We start from the raw sequence: 25,036 nt of genomic DNA on the forward strand, positions 1-25,036 counted from the left end.
AAGAGAACGTGCAATATCAGCTGGTTTGTGCATTGGAGTTCCCAAGGCGGCACTCCCTCGGCGACGCTTTTCTTCTCCAGTGGAACTCCGGTCTCCTTTCCGCCTATAGCACTTCTGTCCAGAGTTCTGAAGACGATCAAGAATGACAGGGCACAAGTAATCTTTGTGGCTCCGGACTAGGCACAGAGAATATGGCATCCAGAGCTACTGAGCATGGCCACAGTTCCTCCACTCAGACTGCCCGTTCTGGAGGATCTTCTGACGCAGCAGCAGGGGAAGGTTCCCCACCCGAACCTGTCCAATAGTCACCTTCATGCATGGAGGTTGAGCGGCGGCAGTTGGAGGCTGTTGACCTTCCACCCAAAGTCTGTGATGGTATCTTGTCAGCCATGCATCCCTCCACCAAAACCGTATACACCTGTTGTCGGCATAAATTTGTGGCATTGTGTACCAACAAGTCTGTTGACCCCCTCTCTGGTCTTCTATCTGAGGTTCTTTTATTCACTTTTTCTTTGGTCCTGTAAGGCTCTATTTTGGGCACCCTTAAAGGTTACTTATCGGCAATCTCAGCCTTTCTGAGATTGCCTGATCAACCTTCCCTTTTTAAGTCTCCTATTGGTAAATTCCTTAAGAGTCTTGCCCATTTGTTTCCTCCCAATCGATTTATCATGCCTCAGTGGGACCTTATTCTTGTCCTTACTTACTTGAAGTGTGCTCCTTTTGAGCCTTTACACAATTGTCCCTTACGGCTCCTTACTTTCAAAACTATTTATCTTGTTCCCATCACCTGTGCTTGCAGAGTGTATGAGCTTCAGGTTCTTTCTTCCAAGTCCCCATTTTTGTCTGTGCACCCTTACAAAGTGGTGTTACGAACTAGGGCCTCATTCTGTCCCAAAGTAGTTACACCTTTGCATGTTGGCCAGTCCATCACATTGCCTACTTTTTACGCACCTCCACATCCTTCTCATGAAGAGGAGAGACTCCACCGCCTGGAACGTTGGCATTCTACCTGAATCGTACTAAAGATTTACCGGTGGACAATCAACTCTTTGTTGGCTATGTGGGTGTGAAGAAAGGGAAAGCAGTGCAAAAGCGTAGCATCTCATGATGGGCACTACTTTGCATCAAAATGTGCTACGCTTTGGCAAAGAAGCAACCCCCTGAGGGCTTGTGCCCTCATTCCACCAGAACAACTTCTGCTACCAATGCCTTAGCATGTGGAGTTCCTGTCCTGGATATCTGCCAGGCAGAAACATGGGAATCCCTGCACACGTTTACTAAACATTACTGCCTGGACAATCAGGTCTGCAGGGACAGCTACTTATGTAGTTTGGTCCTGCTGGACTTTCTAATATGATCTTGGTTCGCAGCCCACCACCGAGGATGGCATTGCTTTGGTATCTATCCTAAGGTAAGGAATCTGCAACTAGAAGTCTCTATCAGATAAACAAGTTACCTTCGGTAATGATTTATCTGGTAGAGATGAATTCTAGTTGCAGACTACTTACTGAGCCACCCATCCTCTACGCTTGCAAACTGATTTCTAGGGGCAGGGTTTCCTCATTCAGGGCCTTAGCTCTAGTGCCCCATTTTCAGTGTTCTTCAAGGCTCTGCGCTTTGGCGTGGAAAGTTGTGAAAAGAAATTGACGTCACTACGTTGAGGCGGCGTCTATAAACGACTCCTGACATCATCACGCCGACCACGACGCCAATAACGCCCATAGAGTCGACCAACGCCACCTAAGGACGTGCAAGGGTACTGCTTGAAGAAAAATCTCCAGATCCAGTTTGATGCCTGCGAGAAATTCTAAGGTAAGGAATCTACAACTAGAATATATCTCTACCAGATCAATAGTTACCGAAGGTAGGTAACTTGTTCATTCTTGTAAAGGAACAGCTTTGCACTGTTGGCCTCCTTCTTCGACCTCATCCTTTATTGGCTATGTTCGAGTTTGAGGAAATAAACGTTTGCCCAGGTGAAGGTAGCCACTTGCAGGGCTTGTCATGAGGTCAACCAAGGAGTAAGGGCCTAGGGCATGAGGGTGTGTTGGCTGGGTAGCAGTCTGTAGGATGATCAACACCTACTTCATTAGTTGTGTGGACTATAATATTGGGGACATAAGAGTGCTACTTTTGAGGTACCTGTCTGAAGGCTGGGATTTCTATCAAGTTCTGCAAGCCTTCAAGTTTCGTAGACCCTGTTAAAAGAAGGCAGAGTTTCTAGAAAGTAAGTAGTCTTCGGCAGAAGTGAATGGATTATTACTTTGACACAGTGTATGGTTTATGTCCTTTTATTTCAAACTGATTATAGCTGATAGAACTTCTGAAAGGAACATCCGCTTCTCAGTAGCGCAGAATGTGCTGCCCATAGGGTAGCCATGAATAGTTGTCTTCCCTGGGGGCTGCGTATTAGGAAAAGGCTGGCTGTTGGAAGCAGACGATCACATTTCACCTGTACTGCTTTTGAAAGAGAGAAGAGATCTTACTGCTGGGTGAGGGACTGTACCCACCTGCAAGGCCATGTCTGAGTCATTAGGACCCTCTTTCAGTTCAAGCACCGATCATCCCTAGAAGGTGCATGACTGTGTGCCACATATTTGTGGTGCACAGTAAGTGCTCCTCCTAATGTCCTCTTTGCCTCTGTGCCTGCACCGATATTATGGTACGGGCTCTAAGGCTAACTGTTTCTCCCAGACTTGGGGGTCGTCCCCTATGCTAATGAGGGAACACCCTATTAGAATTGCGTGTCTGCACATATGTTCAGTGGTGCTACCTGTATTACAGATGGGGCTGCGCAAGTGTCTTTGACCCCATTTTGTAATTCCAAAGTGCCTGTGGTTCCATAATGTGGGCAAAAGCAACTTTGTGTAATACTGCGGTATAGCAAGAACAGACCCACATCATCCAGTAACAGTACAACCATTAGCCCAGTGCCATCTTGGTATCTCTAGACAAAGAACAGGACATAGTGTGACACCACTGGGTTAAAGTACAGAGAACCGAGCACCTACAATATTTATCGGAAGTTCCAAGGAGAAAATCTTCAATGAGCTGCCCATGGAGAAAATCTTCATTGAGCTGACCCTTTCTGTTTGTCTGAAAGACAGAACAGCGGGAAAGGGTGCTAAAATCCTAACATTAACCTTTTGTATACTGCAATCATTTCTTAATGAGTTGGAGACCTCTCTTAATCTGTGCACACCCTTCATATGGTTTGGGACAGAACAGCTGGAATAAAGTTGGGGTGATGCAACATGAGAGAGGCCTGAGGTGGTAGAAATAATCATTGTTAACCTCTGATTTTTACATATTTTGAAAACTATAGAAAACTGTGAAAACTCCCTACCTAAATGTACAACTAATAGAAGCTGGGTGCAATTTGATTTATTTTGACAATGTTTGCTTCTGGTCTTGCAAATGACTCGGCTTTCTCATGTTTAACAGTTATTGACCAGCTGCCTATGGAGAATTTTCATATGATCCTAAAACTGAATTAGGAACAACAGCAGTATATTCTGTACAGAAAGCGTAGTTCAGGATCCCTCACGAATACTTGAAATAAAACTATAGCACGATCATGGTGATACTAGTAATAATGAACATAGGAAGAATGAGCTATTTTAGTACATGCTTCAAGGGCATGCCATGGCCTAATTTCTAAAACAGAGCTTAGCCGCAGGGCTTCTCAACACATTAACGACTGGAACGAGCCTGTACCCACACCAATTTATCCATAATAAAGGGATTTCAAAATGTGTAGCATCAGTGACATGGTAAAGATTACATGGTATTAGTCTACTTCGTGTATGATGTCTAGTACAATGATCATTGTCCAGTATGAGACTAGCACTATAATATACTTTTCTCTCCACCAGTACTTTACACGAAGGAAGCGTTGGACTCACAAATCGCATGAGTGATGAGAATACTGTTGCCGCCTCACAAATCCGTGAGTTAAATTTCAAATCATTTTGTTGGTGGGAGCATGTTGTGTTTCGAATTAAAGAATGCAGGTCGGTGTGATTTGTTTTAATTCTCTGAATCCATTGAATGGGATTGGCATTGTTAACATCACTGTGCACGTATCTGAAAAAATGGCTCTGCTTTGAGTGAGCGTAGCTTGCTAATTTAGCGTTCCAAAGAGTAACAGAACACCTGATAAATGCTCAGTGGGAAACACCTCCAAGTGTTGCTTTAACTGTAAACCTCCAAAGCTCACACTAGCGACATCCACCAGTCTTACACTCCGCCAGTTCGGGGAACTGCGAAAGACCTTCATCCTCTAGGAACAGCTTGCTTCTGTGCAACACCGCGTGCAGAAAGTTCCCTACTCGTCACTTTTTAGGCACCTGCTCTACCATACCCGACTCAAATTAAGCATTGGTGTAACTCCTTCACACCTTTCTATTGTGTTATGCAGTGCAGTGGTTATTTATGCAGAACGACATTCCAGGTTATGTGTTGACTAGATCTACATATCTTTCTGAAGCCAAAGAACGGTGCTAACTTGTTATTCGTGTTGTGCACAGGGAAACTGATTGTATCGTCCATTTGTGTTAGACCTGGCGTTCTTGCAGTGGTTTCCCCTGTATTTTTGCCTCTGCTTCCTGTATTTATGAATGTGTGCTGGACTTCGTTTGTCTTGTTTTTTTGGTACTCTGAGCACTTAACCACTACCGACTACTGCTAAATTGCAAGTGCTCCCTGTATAAATTGTGGTTATGAATGGTTAAACAAGATTGACGTATTTGATTTACTAGTAAGTCCCTAGTAAAGTAATACTAGAGATGCCCATGGCCTGTAAATCAAATGCTACTAGTAGGCCTGCAGCACTGATTGTGCCACTCATGTCTGAGCCAGACTGACAGTTGGGCTGTTTGTGAATTCTCTCTAGACAGTGTGTAGGAAGTTGGCTCTGTATATACTATTTCAAAGTAAGAAATAGTGTGCACAGAGTCCAAGGTTCCCCCTTAGAGGTAAGATAGTGGCAAAATTAGATAATTCTAATGCTCTATTTTGCGGTAGTGTGGTCGAGCAGTAGGCTTATCAGAGGGTAGTGTTAAGCATTTGTTGTACACACACAGGCAATAAATGAGGAACACACACTCAAAGACTTACTCCAGGCCAATAGGTTTTTATATAGAAAAATATATTTCCTTAGTTTATTTTAAGAAACACAAGTTCAAGATTTAAAGTAACACATAAAATGCAAAGTACTTCACACAGGTAAGTTTGAATATAAGCAATATCATGTACAGTTTTTATTAAAATAGCAATAAGCTATTTTAAAAGTAGACACTGTGCAAAAATCAACAGTTCTTGGGGGAGGTAAGTAAAGGTTAGATTGTGAGGTAAGTAAGACACTTACAAGTCTCAGTTCCTGGGCATAGGCAGCCCACTGTTGGGGGTTCAAGGCAACCCCAAAGTTACCACACCAGCAGCTCAGGGCCGGTCAGGTGCAGAGGTCAAAGAGGTGCCAAAAACACATAGGCACCTATGGGGAACAGGGGTGGTCCGGTTCCAGCCTGCCAGCAGGTGAGTACCCGTGTCCTCGGGGGGCAGACCAGGGTGGTTTTGTGGAGCACTGGGGGGGACACAAGTAGGCACACAAAACACACCCTCAGCGGCACAGGGGCGGCTGGGTGCATTGTGCAAATCAGGCGTCGGGTTTCAGGTAGGAAACAATGGAGAGACCCGGGGGTCACTCTAGCAGTGCAGGCAGGTACAGGGGGGGCTTCTCAGGACAGCCACCACCTGGGCTAGGCAGAGGGTCGCCTGGGGGTCACTCCTGCACTGAGGTTCGGTTCCTTCAGGTCCTGGGGGCTGCAGGTGCAGTGCTGGTTACAGGCGTTGGGTCCCTTGTTACAGGCAGTCGCGGTCAGGGGGAGCCTCTGGATTCTCTGTGCATGCGTCGCTGTGGGGGCTCATGGGAATCGTCTCAGGCCACTCACGGGCTCGCAGTCGCCGGGGAGTCCTCCCTGTGGTGTTTGTTCTCTTGGTCTCGAGCCGGGGGCGTCGGGTGCAGAGTGGGAAGTCTCACGCTTCTGGCGGGAAACGTGAAGTTTCTTGGTCCTTTAGTCCAGGGCAGTCCTCTGAGGCTTCAGAGGTCGCTGGTCCCTATAGGATGCGTCACTGGTTGCAGGTTTTTGAATCAGAAGACAGGCCGGTAGGGCTGGGGCCAAAGCAGTTGTTGTTTTCCGTCTTCTCTGCAGGCTTGTAGGTCAGTAGTCCTTGTTTCTTCAGGTTTCAGGAATCTGATTTCCTGGATTCTGGGGTGCCCCTAAATACTAGATTTAGGGGTGTGTTTAGGTCTGGGAGGGCAGTAGCCAATGACTACTGTCCTGGAGGGTGGCTACACCCTCTTTGTGCCTCCTCCCTGTGGGGAGGGGGGCACATCCCTAATCCTATTGGGGGAATCCTCCAAAACTAAGATGGAGGATTTCTAAAGGCAGGGGTCACCTCAGCTCAGGGCACCTTAGGGGCTGTCCTGACTGATGGGTGACATCTTGTTTTTCTCATTATCTCCTCCAGCCTTGCCGCCTAAAGTGGGGGCAGTGGCCGAAGCGGCGGGCATCTCCACTAGCTGGGGTGCCCTGGAGCGCTGTAACAAAAGGGGTGAGCCTTTGAGGCTCACTGCCAGGTTTTACAGTTCCTGCAGGGGGAGGTGAGAAGCACCTCCAGCCAGTACAGGCTTAGTTCCTGGCCGCAGAGGGGCAAAGGCACTCTCCCCATGTGGCCAGCAACATGTCTGGTGTGTGGCAGGCTGGCAGAAACTGGTCAGCCTACACTAGAAGTTTGATTGGTATTCAGGGGGCATCTCTAAGATGCCCTCTGGGTACATGTTACAATAAATTGCACACTGGCATTAGTGTGTATTTATTGTGCTGAGAAGTTTGATACCAAACTTCCCAGATTTCAGTGTAGCCATTATGGAACTGTAGAGTTTGTGTTTGACAAACTCCCAGACCATATACCCTTATGGCTACCCTGCACTTACAATGTCTAAGGTTTTGCTTAGACACTGTAGGGGTATAGTGCTCTTGCACATATGCCCTCACCTGTGGTATAGTGCACCCTGCCTTAGGGCTGTAACACCTGCTAGAAGGGTGACTTACCTATGCCACAGGCAGCATGAGGTTGGCATGGCTCTCTGAGGAGAGTGCCATGTCGACTTAATTATTTTCTCCCCACCAGCACACACAAGCTGTGAGGCAGTGTGCATGTGCTGAATGAGGGGTCCCCAGGGTGGCATAAAACATGCTGCAGCCCTTGGAGACCTTCACTGGCATCAGGGCCCTTGGTACCAGGGGTACCAGTTACAAGGGACTTATCTGAGTGCCAGGGCTGTGCCAATTGTGGAAGCAAAGGTACAGTTTAGGGAAAGAACACTGGTGCTGGGGCCTGGTTAGCAGGGTCCCAGCACACTTTCAATCAAAACTTAGCATCAGCAAAGGCAAAAGGTTAGGAGGTAACCATGCCAAAGATGTATTTCCTTACACAGTGACACTATGGGAGCTGAGGTGCATCCTCCATATCCTGCTGAGTTTCCTGGGCTAGAGTGGGGAGGGAAGAGCTGACACACCTGAAAGGGCTGTGCCTGTCTTAACACAATGCAGTCTCCTACCCTCTGGTGTGTCTGGGGACGGGCCCAGAAAAGGCAGGATCTTGTGAACAACAGAGACTTTCCTTTGAAGATTGCCTACTTTAAAGGCAGAAATGAGTGCATGTAGTTTACCCAAAACCCTACACTTTTAGAATACTTCTGGATCAAGAGGAACCTCTGCCAAGGGGATTAGCTGAAGAACTGGAGGAGGACTACTGCCCTTTTGCTGTGCGTGCTTTGCTGGGTTGGCCTGCAGTTGCTGCCTCTGCCTTAAAGAGGACAACAACTGGATTTTGCTGTGTATCCTGCTTGTGAAGGAACTGAGCTTGCTCCCTGTTCTGAAGTCTCAGGGCCATCAAAGACTTCATCTGACAGTTCTTGAGCTCTATTGCTGAGACCCCTACCCTGCCAAGTGGTGCCACATCCAGTTCCTGGGCCCTTGAAAAAGGAGAAGCTGGTGAACCCAAGGTGAAAATCGATGCAGCTCCTACACTGTGGCTGAAAATTAGACGCATCGCCAGTAAAATCAATGCATTGCCATCTCAGCGTGGATTCTTTGCAGCCGTGCATCCAGATTTTCCACACACAATCCCTGAGGTCAAAATCTTCAACTTCACCGCATGGACCTGTGGCTGCTGATCCGGAAACAGACACATTGCTTTCCAGGGGAGAAGGAATCGAATTGACCTGACTTGCGAGTAAGGAATCAACGCATTGTTTGCTTTTCCAATGCATGCTCACCCGTCCGGCATTATTTTTCATGGATGTGAGGAACTTTGTGCTAAAACAACACATCTGTTGATTTCTTTGGAGTGAGATTGATTTAGACAAATATTGGCTATTTTTCTAACTTGTGTGGAGTCCTTTTGTGGTGTTTTCACTGTGTGTGTTGGTACAAATACTTTACACATTGCCTCTGAGTTAAGCCTCACTGCTTTTGCCAAGCTTCCAAGGGGATGAGCAGGGGTTATCCGACTTGTGTAGCTCCCTTGCCCTGACTAGATTTAGGGGCCCTACTTGGACAGGGTGTAAACTGACTGACAACTAGAGACCACATTTCTAACAATTTGTATCTACTTTCATATTTCTGTATATTCACAAAGGTGGGTAGTTTTCCAAATATATTTTCCCATATTGCCTGTTAGTCCAGAAAGGAATGTTTATTACACAATCTCTGATATGGTCTGTTCTCTTTGTCTACCTGTGTTCCGTTCTCAGTATAGTTTCCAATAGAACCAGGGGTTTCTACAGCCCTTATACACATACAACACACACTGGCACATTGAGAAGCTCTTGGAATAAGTTGGTTAGTTTTTGAGTGCATGCATCTTTAACCATGTGCTGTGGTACAAGGGGTCACCAGGATCTAGATCTTGGTTTCCAGTAGTTAAAGTTATTTTAATAGCAGTGGGGGCTACAAAAGCTAATGTTAGAGTTCCTATTTTCCTTTAGTGCCAGGATGACAACTGTCGTCTTTTCCTGATCTTCTTTCTTTTTGTTCATGTAAACCTAGATTACATTAATAATTATTACCTTTAATCCTTGAGTCCATCATTACAATAATCGTATGTGCCATTGAGTAGCATGGCTCCAGTGGCCAATAATCAAAGGTTTCTTTGAGTCTATTATTCACTTTATGAGAATTGGTCCTCTGAATGGGACGTTTTGTTATCTTCTTTGGCTCTCAGGGTAGGCGCTAACCATTGCCACTATCTATACTCCTGTAGGCATAATGACCTTTGAGCACTGACATATCCTACGGACTGTCAGTGCTCTATGAGACTATCCTCCTCAATTACCACTGCTATTTAGACTGGTTGATGCATGTAAGTGTCAATATATGTGTTATTATATATTGTCAGGATTTCTAGTGGTCATCTGGTAGTTCCCAAAAGCCAAAGGGCTTTCACTTTTTATTTCCTACTTGCCCATTTCTTGTTATTGCAAGTAGATCCTAATATAAATATTACAATTAACACAAAGATAACCTTATTTGTACTCATCATTGCCCATGCCTGTGCCTCTAGTTCAGTGTTTAATTTGCCAGGTCAAAAGGTTGTCCTAGAAACCCACCCGCAGCACTGCCGAATGGTGGAAGTGCTGAATGCTTATGTTGTCTAGTTTCTCTTCTGCCTCATGCCTATTTCTTTCATTATTTCAGACTTCGCTCATTATCACACTCATGCAGGCTCTCTATCATCTCTACTTTCTTTCTTAGTCACTGCTCTCCTGCCTTTTCCTTCCTCCTTCTTTCTTTTTTTTCTACAATCTATGTGTTGCTCTGAGGCAAAATCTAATGATGAAAAATAAGCTTTGGTTTATAAAAAATGAGTACTGCCTGCACAAAGTAAGTACTTCTCTGGTTCTCATTTGTGTCAGTTTGTACCATTAGCCTCATTGGAGGATTCATTGATGTGATATCAACATTGCCCTCTAACTCTAGTTTCCTCTGTGACAGAAGGCCCCAGTAGTCTCATGAGCTTGCACAGCAAAGTTAGTGAGGCAATATGAGATCTGCTACAACCTTTGGCTTCTGTGCAGATGTTTAGATGAAACACATAAAGTGACCAGTTGTTTTGTTATTGCTCTTGTCGTCCACTTATCAAAATTTCAGCATGGACAAATAAACTGGATGACATAAGTCATGAGATAAAAAATGTAATTTTCTAAATATAACTTTTTTTTCAATCTCAATGCATTCTTCTGAATTTTTAGGTAATAACTTGTTCAAACAACCTATTGCTGTTAACCAGTAATTCTGATGGGTGCTCTAGCCTGAAGAGGCATTTCACATAGTAAACCAGATACCTAAAATAGCAAAAGGGGTGAACATGTATATCTGGGTATTGTAAGCATTCCCTTGTATTTTGTCGTCTTTCTAGCAACAAATACTTTCTTCTGCTGCTCCAATAGTGGATAATATTTAAATGTGTAAATAACTCGATAGGCTACAGTGCCTTGCTAATCATTGATAAACCATCAGTATTGTCTTTGCTGTTATCATGGCTGCATTTTCACTGATGATGTTGAAAGTTGAAGATTATTCATGCATTTAGACAAAGTGTGTTCCTGAAATTAATAAACAATGTGTTGGTTAAACTCTGTTATTCAGTCACCATTTGTGCCAGCACAAAGAAATAAGCCTTTGTATTACACAAAATAGACGTAAGAAAGATCACATAGGTGCTTGATCAAATGATAAGACCTGGATTAGATCTTATGCCCCAAAGCAAGCAACAATCAGGGAGGATGAAATATTTATTTTCCTTGCTTAGGGTAATGAGTGGTGGGGTGGGGTGGGATATGAGCAGGCCACTTAATTATGCAGCAGTGAAGACTCGAAGTATGAAAATTATGTTGAATAAATTATGTGCAGTATTATTTATTTACCACCAAATCTGTGCTGATTTGGTGGTGGGGATTGGTTCTAGCTCTGTTGGCTAACAGGTTGAGTCCCATGGTGAAGTGCTCTTTTCAAAGATTTTAATTTCAATCTTGTCAGTGCTCAGCTTCAGAGAGCGGGTCTTCATTTAGTGGATGATGACAGTCACGCAGGCATTGAACTTGATCTGGATACTGACCACCTTATCCATGAGGGAGAGAATGAGTTGCGTGTTATTGGCATAGGAAAGAACATTGATGTCATTAATAGATGATGCTGGCTAGGGGGATTGTGTATGCACTGAAGCAGATGGGGCTCAGGAAGGATGCTTCTGAAACTCTGCAGATTAGGTTGCATTCATCCGAGGTATACAAAGCCAGTTCGACTGACTGAGTCCTCCTAGTCACAAAGATCCATTGGAGTGCCTGTCCTTGGATTTCAATTTCATGTAGGTATAAGATGAGAATGTTGTGAGAAACATTTTCAAATGGTGTCAAGAGGTATCGGAGGATGAGAGCCACTGTGTCTCTTCCAGCATGAGTAATGCGAATGTCATCCATGGTGGTGATGAGGGCAGTTTCTTTACTGTGGTTGGTTCTGAAACCAGACTGAGGCATTCATAGTCATTGAGGTGTTCAGTGAGGCATCTGTTGATTATTTTCACTAAGACCTTGGCTGAGAATGGTAGCAGGGAGATTGGACTGTCGTTAGCTAGTGTTGAAGGGTCTGTAGAGGATTTCTTCAACAATGGGAGGACAGTTGTGAGGTTCCAAGCATCTGAGAGCGTTAGAGAAGAGTTGGAGGCATTTAGAATGGCTGTGCACATGGTGCTGATGGGTTGCAGTCCTCTGGAGAGGCCATTGTGGGAGCTGGTGACTGCTAGGGCCCCCAAATGGATTGACTTTATGGTGATGGGAGTTTTTGCTGGGGTCACTAGGAGCTCTGTGGTTAGCACTTATCTTGCTTTACCTGGTTCTCAAAATTAAATATAATTTAAATTTGCAATTATTGTTTCACCAACAAACAAAATGATATAATATGTTGGAACACATATGTTTCCCTTTTACTTAAATATGTGTTTAGTGCATGACACCTTCCAAGATTGAATAAGCTGACCAGTTTTAACTATACCTATAAAAAGGAGGAAGCACTTTGGCCCACCCTTTATGATCCTAGGCCTTGTGGTAGTCAAGACCTTTTCATTTCACTAATCATATATTTATACTATACTTATTTACAAGATCTTTCAACCAGGTCTCTTCATCCATTGGTATTTTACTGTGTCACCCACATTCTTCATGCAGCATGGGTAAGTGGGTTTCCTCACTGTGAGTGACATCATTCTATCCTTTCACAAGCAGCACATCAGAACTAATTTAGCAATGTATGCTTTTTGAGATGAAAAAAACTTTTTCCATTTTAGTCAGTGTTTTACTTTTTTTTTTTTTGTAGCTTGATGAACTGCAGTAGCTCCCCCAACAATTAACCTTTGCATAAAGCAAGCATTGACACAGTCAACACCGGGCAGCCAACACCAGACCTTTTGCCTCTACCAAGTCTTGTTTGCACTCGGAACTTGTTAGGACCAAAAGAGCTCTGCTTTTCAAGGAAGCAACTTTCTTTGGTAAACATGTTGTTGGAGGGTGGGTTAATAGTTGTGTGGCCTGCACAACTAATGGGTCTGCACTCGACCACCACTCAGAACCATACTCCCCATTGTAGCACGTGACTCTCATAGGGTATTGTTGCAGTGCAGCCCAAGGCTTACTCAAGGGTGGTGGTGTGGGGTAGTAATCACCATTTACAAGCACACAAGAATAACACTCAAATGATTGTCCAGTCTGTGCTTTTTCTTTTGATAAAGTAAAAGATCATTTATTACTTGCACTACTCAGTACTATGCAACAATTTGCAAAGGTACACACACTGATGGAATTATCTTGGATGACATTGTACATGTTTGTCTCTTCCAAAGGGAGATTAAAAAAAAAAACACCCACTTGGCAGAATATTCACTTGTATTCCAATGCAATATTTTGCTGTAACTTGGAGTGAGAGTACCTAGTACTGGCAATAAAGTACATCTACTTTGCTCACTAGTGGCTGTCAGTCTCATTACTCAAATAAGCATCAACAAGGGACATGTATAGGTAAGTTGGAGTGGTTTGCATGGTTAGGATTACCCTCAGCATGATCTACGCATTCTGCCCATACCCTGCCATTACCCTAAAGGGTGCGAGCCAAGGTTCACCATATTCCACAATGAAGCATTCAACATAAAATGATGCACAGTTGGCAGAGTGCCTAAAGGATATCACTTGATGGTTATTCATTATGTAATACCACCTTTCACTCCTTGAGGATAACTGTTCATATGACCCTAAACAAGTCAGATCAATGGCCACAACGCTGCAGCCATACATTTTGAATTGCATTTAGCATGAATGCTACCATTTTAACCATAGGGCCTGATTACAACTTTGGAGGACGGTGTTAATCCGTCCCAAATGTGATGGATATCCTGCCCACCGTATTACGAGTTCCATAGGATATAATGGACTCGTAATACGGTAGGTGGTATATCAGTCGCATTTGGGACGGATTAACGCCGTCCTCCAAAGTTGTAACCAGGCCCATAGTCTCTAAAGGTCTCCATTTGTGTAAAAACGCTTGTTATTACAGCCTTTCACTCCTAGAAGGTGTTCACCATTGTAACAATCCATTGTTATCATCATTCAGGCCACAAGGACTGCAGCCATGGAGGGGTCATTTTCACCACCCTGAAACAAACGTGGAAGCTGGGACTGGCTTGAAACCACATTGAAACACTTGAGGTTTTTTTCCAAGCCCCCTGAAAATGTGGGTGGGGACAGCTGATAACTTCTTGGGGGGCTGGGGGGGTTGCACTCCTTCTGCAGCTCCCCCTGCACCTGGTGATGATTTTGGAGGTGACCCTGCTCTCCTAGAGGTAACCACGATGCCGAACTAGTGGGTTTTGCCCCGGGACTTGGGCCAGGCCCCACAGAGCATTATGGGTGCTCCCTCTGAAGCGTGCATAACAAATGAGCAGCTCTCCCGCTGCTCCAGGGAGAGCCACTGTGGTGGTTTCTGATGGTTTGCAATTTTCTTTGTTGATAGTGTGTCTGGTCCCACCCTGGCACATCGCAACCTTCAGCAATGCTGGAGAGCAGTCTCGGGAGCCCAGCACTGGCTGTTCTTGTCGGCTCCTCACTAGGAGCGCACCTGCATGTGCTGCTCTTCGTTTGGAGTCTGTCTGCTCCCTTGGGCAGATGCATATGGTGCTGAGGCTGGCCTGGCCACATGGGGGAGTCGGTACTTCCCCTTCTTCTCTGGTCACTGTGGGCCCCTTAATGGGGTCCGGGGGCCCTATATTCATCTTCCTGGGGAACGCAATGGCATCTGCCCACTTTGGTTCTTTGTGGGCCCCTGGAAAGGGCTCTGGTACCCATCTCCTCATCTTAGTGGGGGTGTGTGATGGTGTCCTGTGACTTTGCTTTGTTGTGGGGCTCCAGGATGGGATCTGGGGCCCCTCTCAATCTTTGTGGGGGGTGCAATAGCCCCTCGGTTCTTTGAGGGCCCCTGGGATGGGGTCTGGCGCCCCTCCATTCACCTTCAAGGGAGCACAACGGCACTCCTTCAGGCCGGCATTTTCGCCAGAAATGCGCAACAGTGCTCCCTGGCTCCACTTTATATGGGGGGCATTCCACAGGCCCTGGCCCACCCTGTGGGCAGGAATCCAGCACGGCAACGGAGCTTCATGCACTTTGCCACGCGACAGAGATGAAAGGTTGCCAAATTTGGGAGGAAGATATTTTGGGACCCGGGAAGTTGTTCTCGACAATCTTTGGCTCATTTTGATCCTGGTGGCAAGCCCTTGCCACATGGAGCACTTTCTTTAGGCCTTCTGGCCTAAAAGGTTCCCAGTTGGTAGAGAGCAAGTCCCACTGACTCCCAGAGCTAGCCTTTCATCTGGGTTCCTTCCTTTCTTCTGGACAGCGTGCTCTCCTTGTGCCAGAGCCCAGTCTTTCCCCCAGTTGGTCCTCATGGGGAGTAAGGGGACCAGGTTTCCTGGTCCTGGGGTGTGCAGAGTCCTTGCCCCAGTGAGCATTCAGGGGGTTCTTCTTTCCAACTGTCCATGATGCCCATCTTCAGTAATAGTGTTCTGCATAGAAGCACAGCCAAGAGAGAGTGACCCCCCTCTGTGTAAGACCTTTTAAATGGGGGAGGAAGTGTCACGCAGGGCTGTGCCTCTGGCATATCCTGATGTGCCTCATCACTTCTCTGCCCCCAGCCCAACCTCCCTGCACAGTCTTCTGGGATAGCTGAAAATGGTGTTGTCCAGGAGTCAGTTGCCACCTGTGCTCTGCAAGGCTCAGCCCCTACTCCCTGACATTCCTGCATGGGCCTCACACAGCAATTCCTTCAAGGACCCCCTTGTCGCTGAGGGGCCTAGGACAGGCCCAGTTCCTGCCACTGAGTGATAGCTGGCTTATTGATGCAAGGTCCTGCTCCTGCAGCTGACAGAGCAGTGATTGGCCCTAATCCTGAGCTGAGTCAGAGAAAGATGACATTCATGGATGACCCATAAGTTGTACTAATTTTGAAACCTACAGCATTATTCTTTTAATACAGGTTACAGTGTACATTAGTGTGATTCTGGATTCTGTGGGTCCTAGGGAGCAGTAGTTGCGCCCTAGGCCAACCTTTCCCATTGACATATAATGGAGTGTCACTACAATCAAGACGGTAAGCACACAGACTATTCCTCACATGGGTACACCCATCTCATAAGGCCTACTCTAGGTAACCACCCACTCTGCATGGCTCCTTCTGCACCATACTACCTAGGCATACTACCTAGGCACAGTTCTTGGGCTGTGCACAACAGGAAACCTCCCTAGGTAGCCCTCGCATGGGTGCACATGTGGTCACGTGTAACAAGCCCTGGGCCTCTTACTCTTGCTGCATCTCAGCAGCCTTTGCTTAACAAGGTGGCACTGGCAGTAAACATATGCAGTCCATTATTCCATGAGTTTACTGTGGGTGAGTTCCAAACTTTGAGGCTCCCTCACAGTAAATAGTAAAAAACCAGGTGATCCCAAAGCCAAAAAAAAAGCAGTGACGACGTGCAGTAAAGTAATTGATATAGGGGTGGTGTGGGGTAATTGTAGCTAAAACGAGACGACCAGCAGAAAAACAAATGTGTTGCCTAAAAGGTTTAGGATTAAATTTAAAACACAACATTCAACTAAACGCACACTTTCTAAATAAAATATGACTAACCCTTTTCTTAATTTTTTATAAAATCTCAATGCTTGTATTTGTTTTTGTTGCAACTTGTTTTTATGGTAACTAAGATTTTTATTTTTGTTTTTTGTAATTTCACCGAACTGGACAGCAGACAATATCTGCCTGCTCCATCTATGCAGCATGGATATTCGTAGAATGAAAATTTATAAGCAGTGGTCGCTCTAATTCCCTAGTGGAGATAATATTCATAATAAAAACTATAATGACAACAATCATGACGACGCTTTTTCTCCATGAAGTAGTAATATTAATAAAATCCTTTTATCGAATGTTAAAAAAACTGCTTCTGTTACATTTTTGCAAGACACCTCCATCTACTTCTATCAAGAAACAGGAAATGTTGTACTGATAACATTTTGTTTTGTAAACTTCACAGGAACAAATGTACAGCAGCCTCAAAGTTAGAGAAGTGGATAATGGTTTACTAAGCCGAGAAAAAAAATACACCATCTGCATCTTCTTAGTTCAAAATGTTCTTTGCAAGTCTCAGCATATACTGCTTTGATTTCGATTGGAGGTATCTATGTAAATTTTCGAGCACGGAATTCCCCTCAGGGTTGTATTTTTACCTGCGTTTTCCAACGTGACTCCTTCATTTCTTCCTGCAGCCCGAGAAGGACAGTCACATTTATTGGTAGCAAGCACCAGAACGTAAAATAGTTCTAGCATGCATCCTAAATTACAGAGCTACACCAGAAGGCTTCTGGTGTGTTGTGTAGAGCATTCTGGAAATGTTACTTGATGTTCAGAGTTCTGAGATAATGTCTGAAAGATAAATACTATGGCAAGCGGATTTACTGGATGGACGACCTGTTATAATATGTCAGAAACAATCATAGTTCATTCCCTGCCAGTGTCATCACACCTACCCAAGCACATGCCTCGTTTCCCCCGCCCTGGCACTCGTTATCCTCAAAACAACCTCCATAACCTACAAAAGAGCCGACTTGGGCACACAGCATACCAGGCCTAGAAGTTGACTATATTAGTTGGGGAATGATGCATTGTGCATCAGAGATGCATTTCACATCAGTACTCCCAGATTTTTAAAACATTGCCATCCTGCAACCAGATCTAGACCTTAATTGTTCCTGAGATAAGAGAGTTCTTCGTGAACTACGTCTTCAATAAAGAGTGAAAGTGTCTTCCATGAGGTAGGCTATTCCCAAAACCTCCAGAGCCTCCCATCCAGCCGTGTAATGCTACAACATCATAGACCAGTGGGTAGGAAAAGAGTAGAAGGCGTGACTTTCCTGGGTTCCTATGCACCTGTTAAAATGTTTGTTTACTTGTGTTCTTTATAGACTAAAAAGATATTGACCACAATAATTGTGACATATAAAGGATCCCAGCAGCGCCAGCTTTAGGGCAGTACAACTGGTGCGTCCGCACTGGGTGCTGACTGTGTTTAGCAGTAATTTACGATTTAAAAATATCTGCTTCAGAATTCCTTGTTCGTCCAGCTTTTGGGCAGCAATAAAAATGTCAAGATAATTCTTGTGGTTAATGCTAGAGAGATCGGAGTTCTGTCTAGTGGCGGTTTTAACTCGCCATAATGTAATGCAGAGGGTTAACATGCCTGCTGCAAAGAACGAGTACGGTACAGATCTGTATTTTATGTGAATAACTGATTGGATTACTGTTTTTGTCACAGAGATTCTTTTATTAGCGCAGTTCATAAAATACTACCCTAATATAGAACAGTGACTGTTACGAATTGTCCTCAAAGAACTGCATTCAAACTGCCTTAAATAAGTTGGGAGGTTCTGTTTCTTTTCCCAGTCTTTCATTATGTATGCCTGATGTTGCTAAAAAGGGTTAAAAGGTTCGTTGGGTAGACATACATTCTTATTAGTAAGCAAGACTTTTGCCAGTACTTTAAAACAAGTGAAATGTATCTGAGAGAGGGGCTGTGAATGAATAAGGGGCGTTCTTACCCAGTGGTAGTGATGTAATGCGGGGAGGAGGTCATCGAGGGGCAAAAATGATTGTTGCACTGGGCGCCATCACCACTAAAGCCGGCCCTGGATCGCAGGATATTTTAGCATTTTTCAGTTTCTGCCACGCTCCCTGGAATCATTCTGTCACCTCTATAGCAGCTTTAATCTGTTAAAGTAAAAACCTTAAGAGCATCATATAATATACAGAAATAGCATACATACATAAAAAGGTGCAGTCGGTTAAAAACAGCAGCTATAAAAAACGAGTGATTTGCCAAACAAATGTGTAAAACTGCTATCAATCCCTCATAGAGTTACTTGATCTCTTAGCAGATTTTAAAAAAACTGGCAACATTAAAAAAATTATTCCATCAGTGAGCAACTGTAAAAACAGAACGGCGGGCTTAGCTTGTTTGAATTGGTGGGCCTTTAATAAGGGGACCATATAGGCCTTCCTAGGAATATCGAAATATCTGCAGGACAAAATAAAATGCATGGTGTCCAGCGCAGACACCTGGTCGGAGCTGCAGGGTGCTAACGAGTGTACATCCTGCCAGCCCCAAGGGGATGCTAGCCTCTATGGTAACACATTTAGCCCAAACCAGGTCAGCTAATACTGATCACAGATAGAAGTTCTGGTTGCAAGTAAGGCTCTATGAATTGGGTGGTTTTCAACAACACAATGCCTGTCCCACCACCTTCGGAAGGACCATATGCTGTCTATCTATTGATCTCTGTTTAAAAAAAAAAATTCCTTAACGATGTCTTAACAGTCAACACCGGATTGAACAAATCATCCCTACCCAGGCTCTGTAAGGTTGTCTTGAGATATTTGAACCAGGGGATGCATCGTGCGTGAACAAGAGAAAGGCAGTCATACAGGACCGTTTTATTTAAATTGTGTCTGATTTTGAAAGCCCAAGAAGTAATCGTCAAAAATATACTGCCACAGGCTTACTCCTAATTTTAGAGTGCATTATAAACTAATATTGGAATGTACAAAATGAAATTTTCCGGAGTACTCCAATTCAGACAATTTTCACATGTGGAATTTCCACTTAGTACAAGAATATGCAACAGTCATCATTAGAGAAATAATCACCATCTAATTACTTTCTCTGTCCTTCTCTACAAGGAAATATTTTCCATTTAGTGAATCTCTTAATCCCACAACCCCTTCAGATGGTATTTTTCTCTCCTATTTCCTACTGTGGGAAGACACCTATTTCTAGGAGTAGTCACTTCACGTGAGTTCCATTACTATTAACAGGACATTCATTACAGATTTTTTTCGTTGTAGCTACAGTGTGTCCATACTTAGTTAGGAAAGTCATCTGGTACTGTCATGACAAAATGCCTGTAAAAATTACCTTCAGGGGTTTGCACAGATGTTAACTTCGTAGTTGGAGGGCACAGGCACAAATAAGATGGTTTAGACCACACCAGGTGCTGACTTTCCCACATTATGGTACATTTAAACGTTGTTACATTTTACTAATTGTGAAGCACCTGAAACGCTCACACTACATTCTGTAGGTGGCATCATGACTCATGAAACACTCACACATTACATTCTGTAGTGTACATGAAAAATCATGGACATGAAACAGGATATAAGAAATCTCTACAATAGAGCATGAAACAGCCACATCAAGCCTCACTTTCATACTAGCAACAAAACAAAAGGAGCACCAGCATCAATAACCCAGAACCATTACCACCTTCAGCCTGTTCCTCAAAAACAGCTACTTGACTTTCAGGGGTGACCCCTCCGCTATGGCGGTGGAGCGTTGCCACCCCACACCCTGGGCAGCAGCTGCAAATCTTTTATGGTTAAAACATAATAAACTCCGTTTATGTTTCTACTATAAAAGGTGGGGGCACGGGTGTGGCAGGGACAGAGGGGGAGTGCACAGCACTCCCCACAGAGCGCATGTGTGTCTGGCCGGCTGTCTAGGGCCAGTCAAACACACATATGCAGTAGGCTCTCTCCAGCCCAGCAGCACAATTGCCGGGCAGGAGAGAGCATGCACAGGCTCCCAGTCTGCCTGGGAGCGCCCTGGCTGGGTGCTCCCAGTCAATCCTTACGGTGCTCTGAGCAGCACCAGGATTGGCTGCAGGGCAGGCTGGGAGCCTGTGCCTGCAGCCTGTGATGGAGGAGCAGATGGAATGGTGTGGCAAAACGCTATTTAAACAAAAATATATATATTATTACTTTTTTTTGCCGCCGCCCCCCACGCAGCCCCGCTTCTTTTCCCTCCCGCGAGCTGCACCTGGTTATTCGGGAACCAAATAATTAGTGTATTTTGCAGTCGATTTACCAAAATGACATCTCTGTCATGTTTATCTAGGTGTATGTAGTGCTTAACCTTTGGCTGAGCACAAATCACGACACATGAAAAAGAGGACTGTCAGAAAACTTCTTTAGCAAGGTTAATTAGAGCAGAAATTAAGAGACATTGCATCAGATGAGTGAGCTGTTAATTGGAAGAAGAGCTGGACTCGAAACTCAAGAAGGAAACAGTCTGACAAACGCAATGTACCAATGTGTCATTTATGAACAACGTTATACTTTCTACTGTGTTGCAGTTTAAAGCTAGATTATCCCAATAGTGTGCCAGACATTTGCTAAATCTAAGGCCCACATCCTGCCCACCTGTCTTCTTGCTAATTTGCCAGATATACTGTATCAAAAGGCAGGATTCTGTATTGTGCAGCCTTCAGTTACCTGTTGTTAGAAATAAGTCTTTGGTTGACAGTCAGGTTACCCCTGTCCAAGCAAGGAGCTTCACTCTAGTCAGGGTAAAAGAGAATCACTCTCAGCTAACCCCTACTTATCCTTGGCACAAACAGTCAGGCTTATCTCAGAAGCAATGTGTAAAGTATTTGTTCCAACACACAGTAATTCATTAAAAACACTACGAAATGGACAAAACACTAGTTTAGAAAAATAGGTAATATTTTTCTTAATCAAACAAGATCAAAACAATAAACATCCAACACACACAAGCTAAAATATGAATTTTCAAAAGAATTAGGGTCTTACTTCATGGAAAACAATGGAAACGTTGAGTACCTGGTTAGCATAAAAAATAAAGCCGCCCGGGTGAGCGTACATTGGAAAAGGCAGCAATGCGTCAATTCCTTCCTCGCACGGGAGGCCGTGCATCGTTTCTTCTCCAGTCAGGTCGGCGATGTGTAGTTTTTCACCCTCAAAAGAGAGCAATGCATCGATTTCCATACTGGGCACCTAGGATCCGCGCAGAGTTGGGTTGACTTTGACGCCCAGGGATAATGCATGGAAAATCCGATCGCACGGTGTTAGAAAAACGTGCTTCGTGGGGTTTGTGTCGTTAGCAGCAGCTGCAAGCGGGTGTTGTGCATCGTTTCTCCAGCCATGATGAGTTGATCTCCCAGCCACGATGCAGGGAGAACGTCAATCTTAGCTGCAAAGTCGACAGCACGTCATTTATCAGCCTCGTGTCAGTTGGTGCATCGAAAATTTCCCTGCATGGTGTTCTGTGCGTACATTTTCAGCTCTTGTCTGCCAACCTCATCTTTCAAGGGCCCAGAGACTAGATAGGGCACCACTTTGCAGGGCAGGAGTCTCAGTAGAGTCCAGATGTTAGCAGAGGAAGTCTTTGATGGCTCTGAAACTTCAAAACGGGAGGCAAGCTCAGTTCAAGCCTTGGAGATTCTTCTCAAGCAAGTCCAGTCTTTGTCCCCTTTCACAGGCAGAAGCAGGAACTGCAGGATAGTCCAACAAAATAGTCACAGGCAGGATCAGCACTTATCCTCAGCTCTTCAGCTACTCTCCTTGGTAGATGTTCCTCTTGGTTCCAGAAGTGATCTAATTTTCAGGGGTTTTGGGTCCAATACTTATACCCCTTTCTGCCTTTGAAGTAGGCCTACTTCAAAGTAAAGTATCTATTGTTCACAAGATCCTGCCTTGCCCAGGTCAGACACCAACCAGGGGGTTGGTGACTGCATTGTGAGAAGGAAGGCACAGCCCAGTGACCACTCCCCCCTCCACTCTAGCACAGATGGCTCATCAGAATATGCAGGCTACACCCTAACTCCCTTTAGCTCACTGTCTAGAGGGGATTCACAAACAGCCCAACTGACCCATACAGGGAATCCACAAACAGGCAGTCACAGAATGGTTTAAGCAAGAAAATGACTACTTTCTAAAAGTGGCATTTCCAAACAAACAATCTAAAAAAACAACTTCACTAAAATATGTAATTTCAAATTGTGTGCTCAGAGACCCCAAACTCCATATTTCGATCTGTTCACAAAGGGTATCTGCACTTTAATACTATTTAAAGACAGCCCGTGTTAACCTATGAGAGAGATAGGCCTTGCAACATTGAAGATTGAATTTAGCAGGATTTCACTGTTAGGACATGTAACACACATCAGTACATGTCCCACCTTTAACATACACTTCACCCTTCCCATGGGGCTACCTAGGACCTACCTTGGGGTGCCTTACATGTATGAAAAGGGAAAGTTTCAGCATGGCAAGTGGGTACACTTGCCAAGTAGAATTGGGAGTTTAAAACTGCACACACAGACTCTGCAGTGGCAGGTCTGAGCCATGTTTACAGGGCTACTAGGGTGGCCCTCTGGGCCAGTGTTAAAGTGCAAGTGCTCCTATGCAAAATGTTTGTGTAATTGGCTTATCCATGAATGGCATATTTGATTTACTAGTAAGTCCCTAGTAAAGTGCACAATCAATGCTGCAGGCCCACTAGTAGCATTTAATGTACAGGCCCTGTGCACCTCTAGTGCACTTTACTAGGGACTTACTAGTAAATCAAATATGCCATTCATGGATAAGCCAATTACACATACATTTTGCATAGGAGCACTTGCACTTTAACACTGGTTATCAGTGGTAAAGTGGCCAGAGTATCAAAAACAGAGTCCAGCACACATCAACAACCTGGGAAGCAGAGGCAAAAGGTTAGGGGATACCACACCAAGGATGCCAAGTTCAACACCTGTTTTCCTAGATGCAGGCTCCAGCCTTTGCTAGGTTAAAAGTACAAGGGCCTCTGAAAGCCCCCCAACTAGGACAATAGAGAGAAGCATCGAGCCCTGATAGCCAGGTTCAAAATAATTCTAGTGCCTAGCCTACAGCTCAATGTGGAGGACTCTTATGCTAATTGTATATGTTATCCGAATTCAGAACATGTAGGAAAAGACAAGTAGCCTCCTACTTTTTCCGCCAACCACCTCTTCAGATGCCGGCACTCAGGTAAACATATCTGAAAAGGCTGCTTGAGAGTTCTGAATGCTTTCCAAGTGTAGTGTAATGTGAGTTTTATGTTGGAACCCTGTTGGCTCCGAACAGACTCCATAGCAGTGTGATGTAGTTGTTAGAGCAGAATGAGATGAAAGCTTGGTGTTCGAATGTTGAGTTCACAGTTCAGCTCTATGTGCGGCGTAGTCATTAGCGGGTACCCAGGTTTGGAGTACACTACAGCTGGCGATGAGATAAGGGATAAGTAACTTGAAGTACAATTGTGCTCTCCCTCAGAGTTTGCCATTGTCAAAGCAAACTGCTTGTGTGTGCCACGTGTGTTGCTGTCGAAGAACAAAAGCAACGCACCATGCATGTGGAGTCAAAGCACAACTCCATCTCATGTAAAGCATTTGAAGATAATGAAAGCTTTACTGAGAAGTCTACCCATCACTGTTCAAGAAGCTACAAACAAGGTCATACATAAAGATACTGCACTGCCACACAAGATAAAATTATATATTACACAGAGTATTAACGCTGAAGGCAGATACAAACAGGTATACAAAGTGCAGCCAGAGATAATCATAAATTGCCAAACAATACTGCAAACACAAGTGCTGCAAGGCGGATACCAACTAGGCTTCAGGAAGTGCAAACTGACCTTTAGAAAAGAAGAAATAAGTAACTTACTGAATTCACTAAAGAGTCATTGTACCACAGCGCTCTATAACGTGGCTCAAGGAGAAATGCCTAGGGTTGTGCTTACAGACCAATCTCTTTCTTAAGTGGGTGGCTCACAAAGTTGCTGAGTGGGGCTCAGAGCAACTTCATAGGTCTTCACATAATAAAGAGCCAAAAGCAACTGCCAGAATCATAAACATTTTCAGATGGCTGCTAAGAAAGAAGCCACAGTTCCAAGTGAGGTAAAAGATGATCCTGAGGCCCACACACTAAAGGACATTAGAGAAGGTTTGCATGAACATGATCATCAAACAGCGTCCAAGAGCACACTACATTCTAACTCCATTGGTTTCTGGCAGAAGCCTGGTGGAATCTAAGAAGATGTTGTATTGCTTATATGTAATTTTAAAATGCCACCAATCGTCAGCCTCAAATTATTAACAGGAGAATATTGTTCTCTGTCCCATCTTAAGGATCTTGAGAGTCACAGAACTAGAACCTTGGGACACCATAGACTGGGATGCACAGGAATAACATTTTGAACCTCATTGCCCAAAAAAATCAGCAAAACCAAAAGCCACTATAGCTATGCTCAAGTGAATTGAATTTGAAAGAGTGAGACCTGCTGATCTAACATTATCTATGTTGCGGTGCTAATTTGGCCACAAAAACACATAGCTATTGTTAGAAATTGGGTTGATAGTTGACCGGGGTGTGGACTTTTGTCAAACAGCAACTGCAATCATAGTCAAGGTAACTGTCAGGCAAACCCTAAGTTAATCTTTGCTCACCCTCTTGTAGCTTGGTACAGGCCAGTAAGGCTCAACATAGAGGCAGTGTGTAAAGTA

The 25,036-nt window shown here is 44.5% G+C and overlaps 1 protein-coding gene across 1 annotated transcript in view; it reads left to right on the forward strand.

Moving 5' to 3' along the window:
* ARAP2 (ArfGAP with RhoGAP domain, ankyrin repeat and PH domain 2) overlaps window positions 1-25,036 on the forward strand; it is a 1,093,539-nt gene that overhangs the window by 92,540 nt on the left and 975,963 nt on the right. Inside the window, exon 3 of the mRNA XM_069202133.1 lies at window positions 3,876-3,949. Within this exon, the coding sequence (XP_069058234.1) occupies window positions 3,876-3,949 (74 nt within the window). The remainder of the gene's footprint in view (window positions 1-3,875; window positions 3,950-25,036) is intronic.

This window comes from Pleurodeles waltl, chromosome 1_2, assembly GCF_031143425.1.
Source record: "Pleurodeles waltl isolate 20211129_DDA chromosome 1_2, aPleWal1.hap1.20221129, whole genome shotgun sequence".
Taxonomy (NCBI): domain Eukaryota; kingdom Metazoa; phylum Chordata; class Amphibia; order Caudata; family Salamandridae; genus Pleurodeles; species Pleurodeles waltl.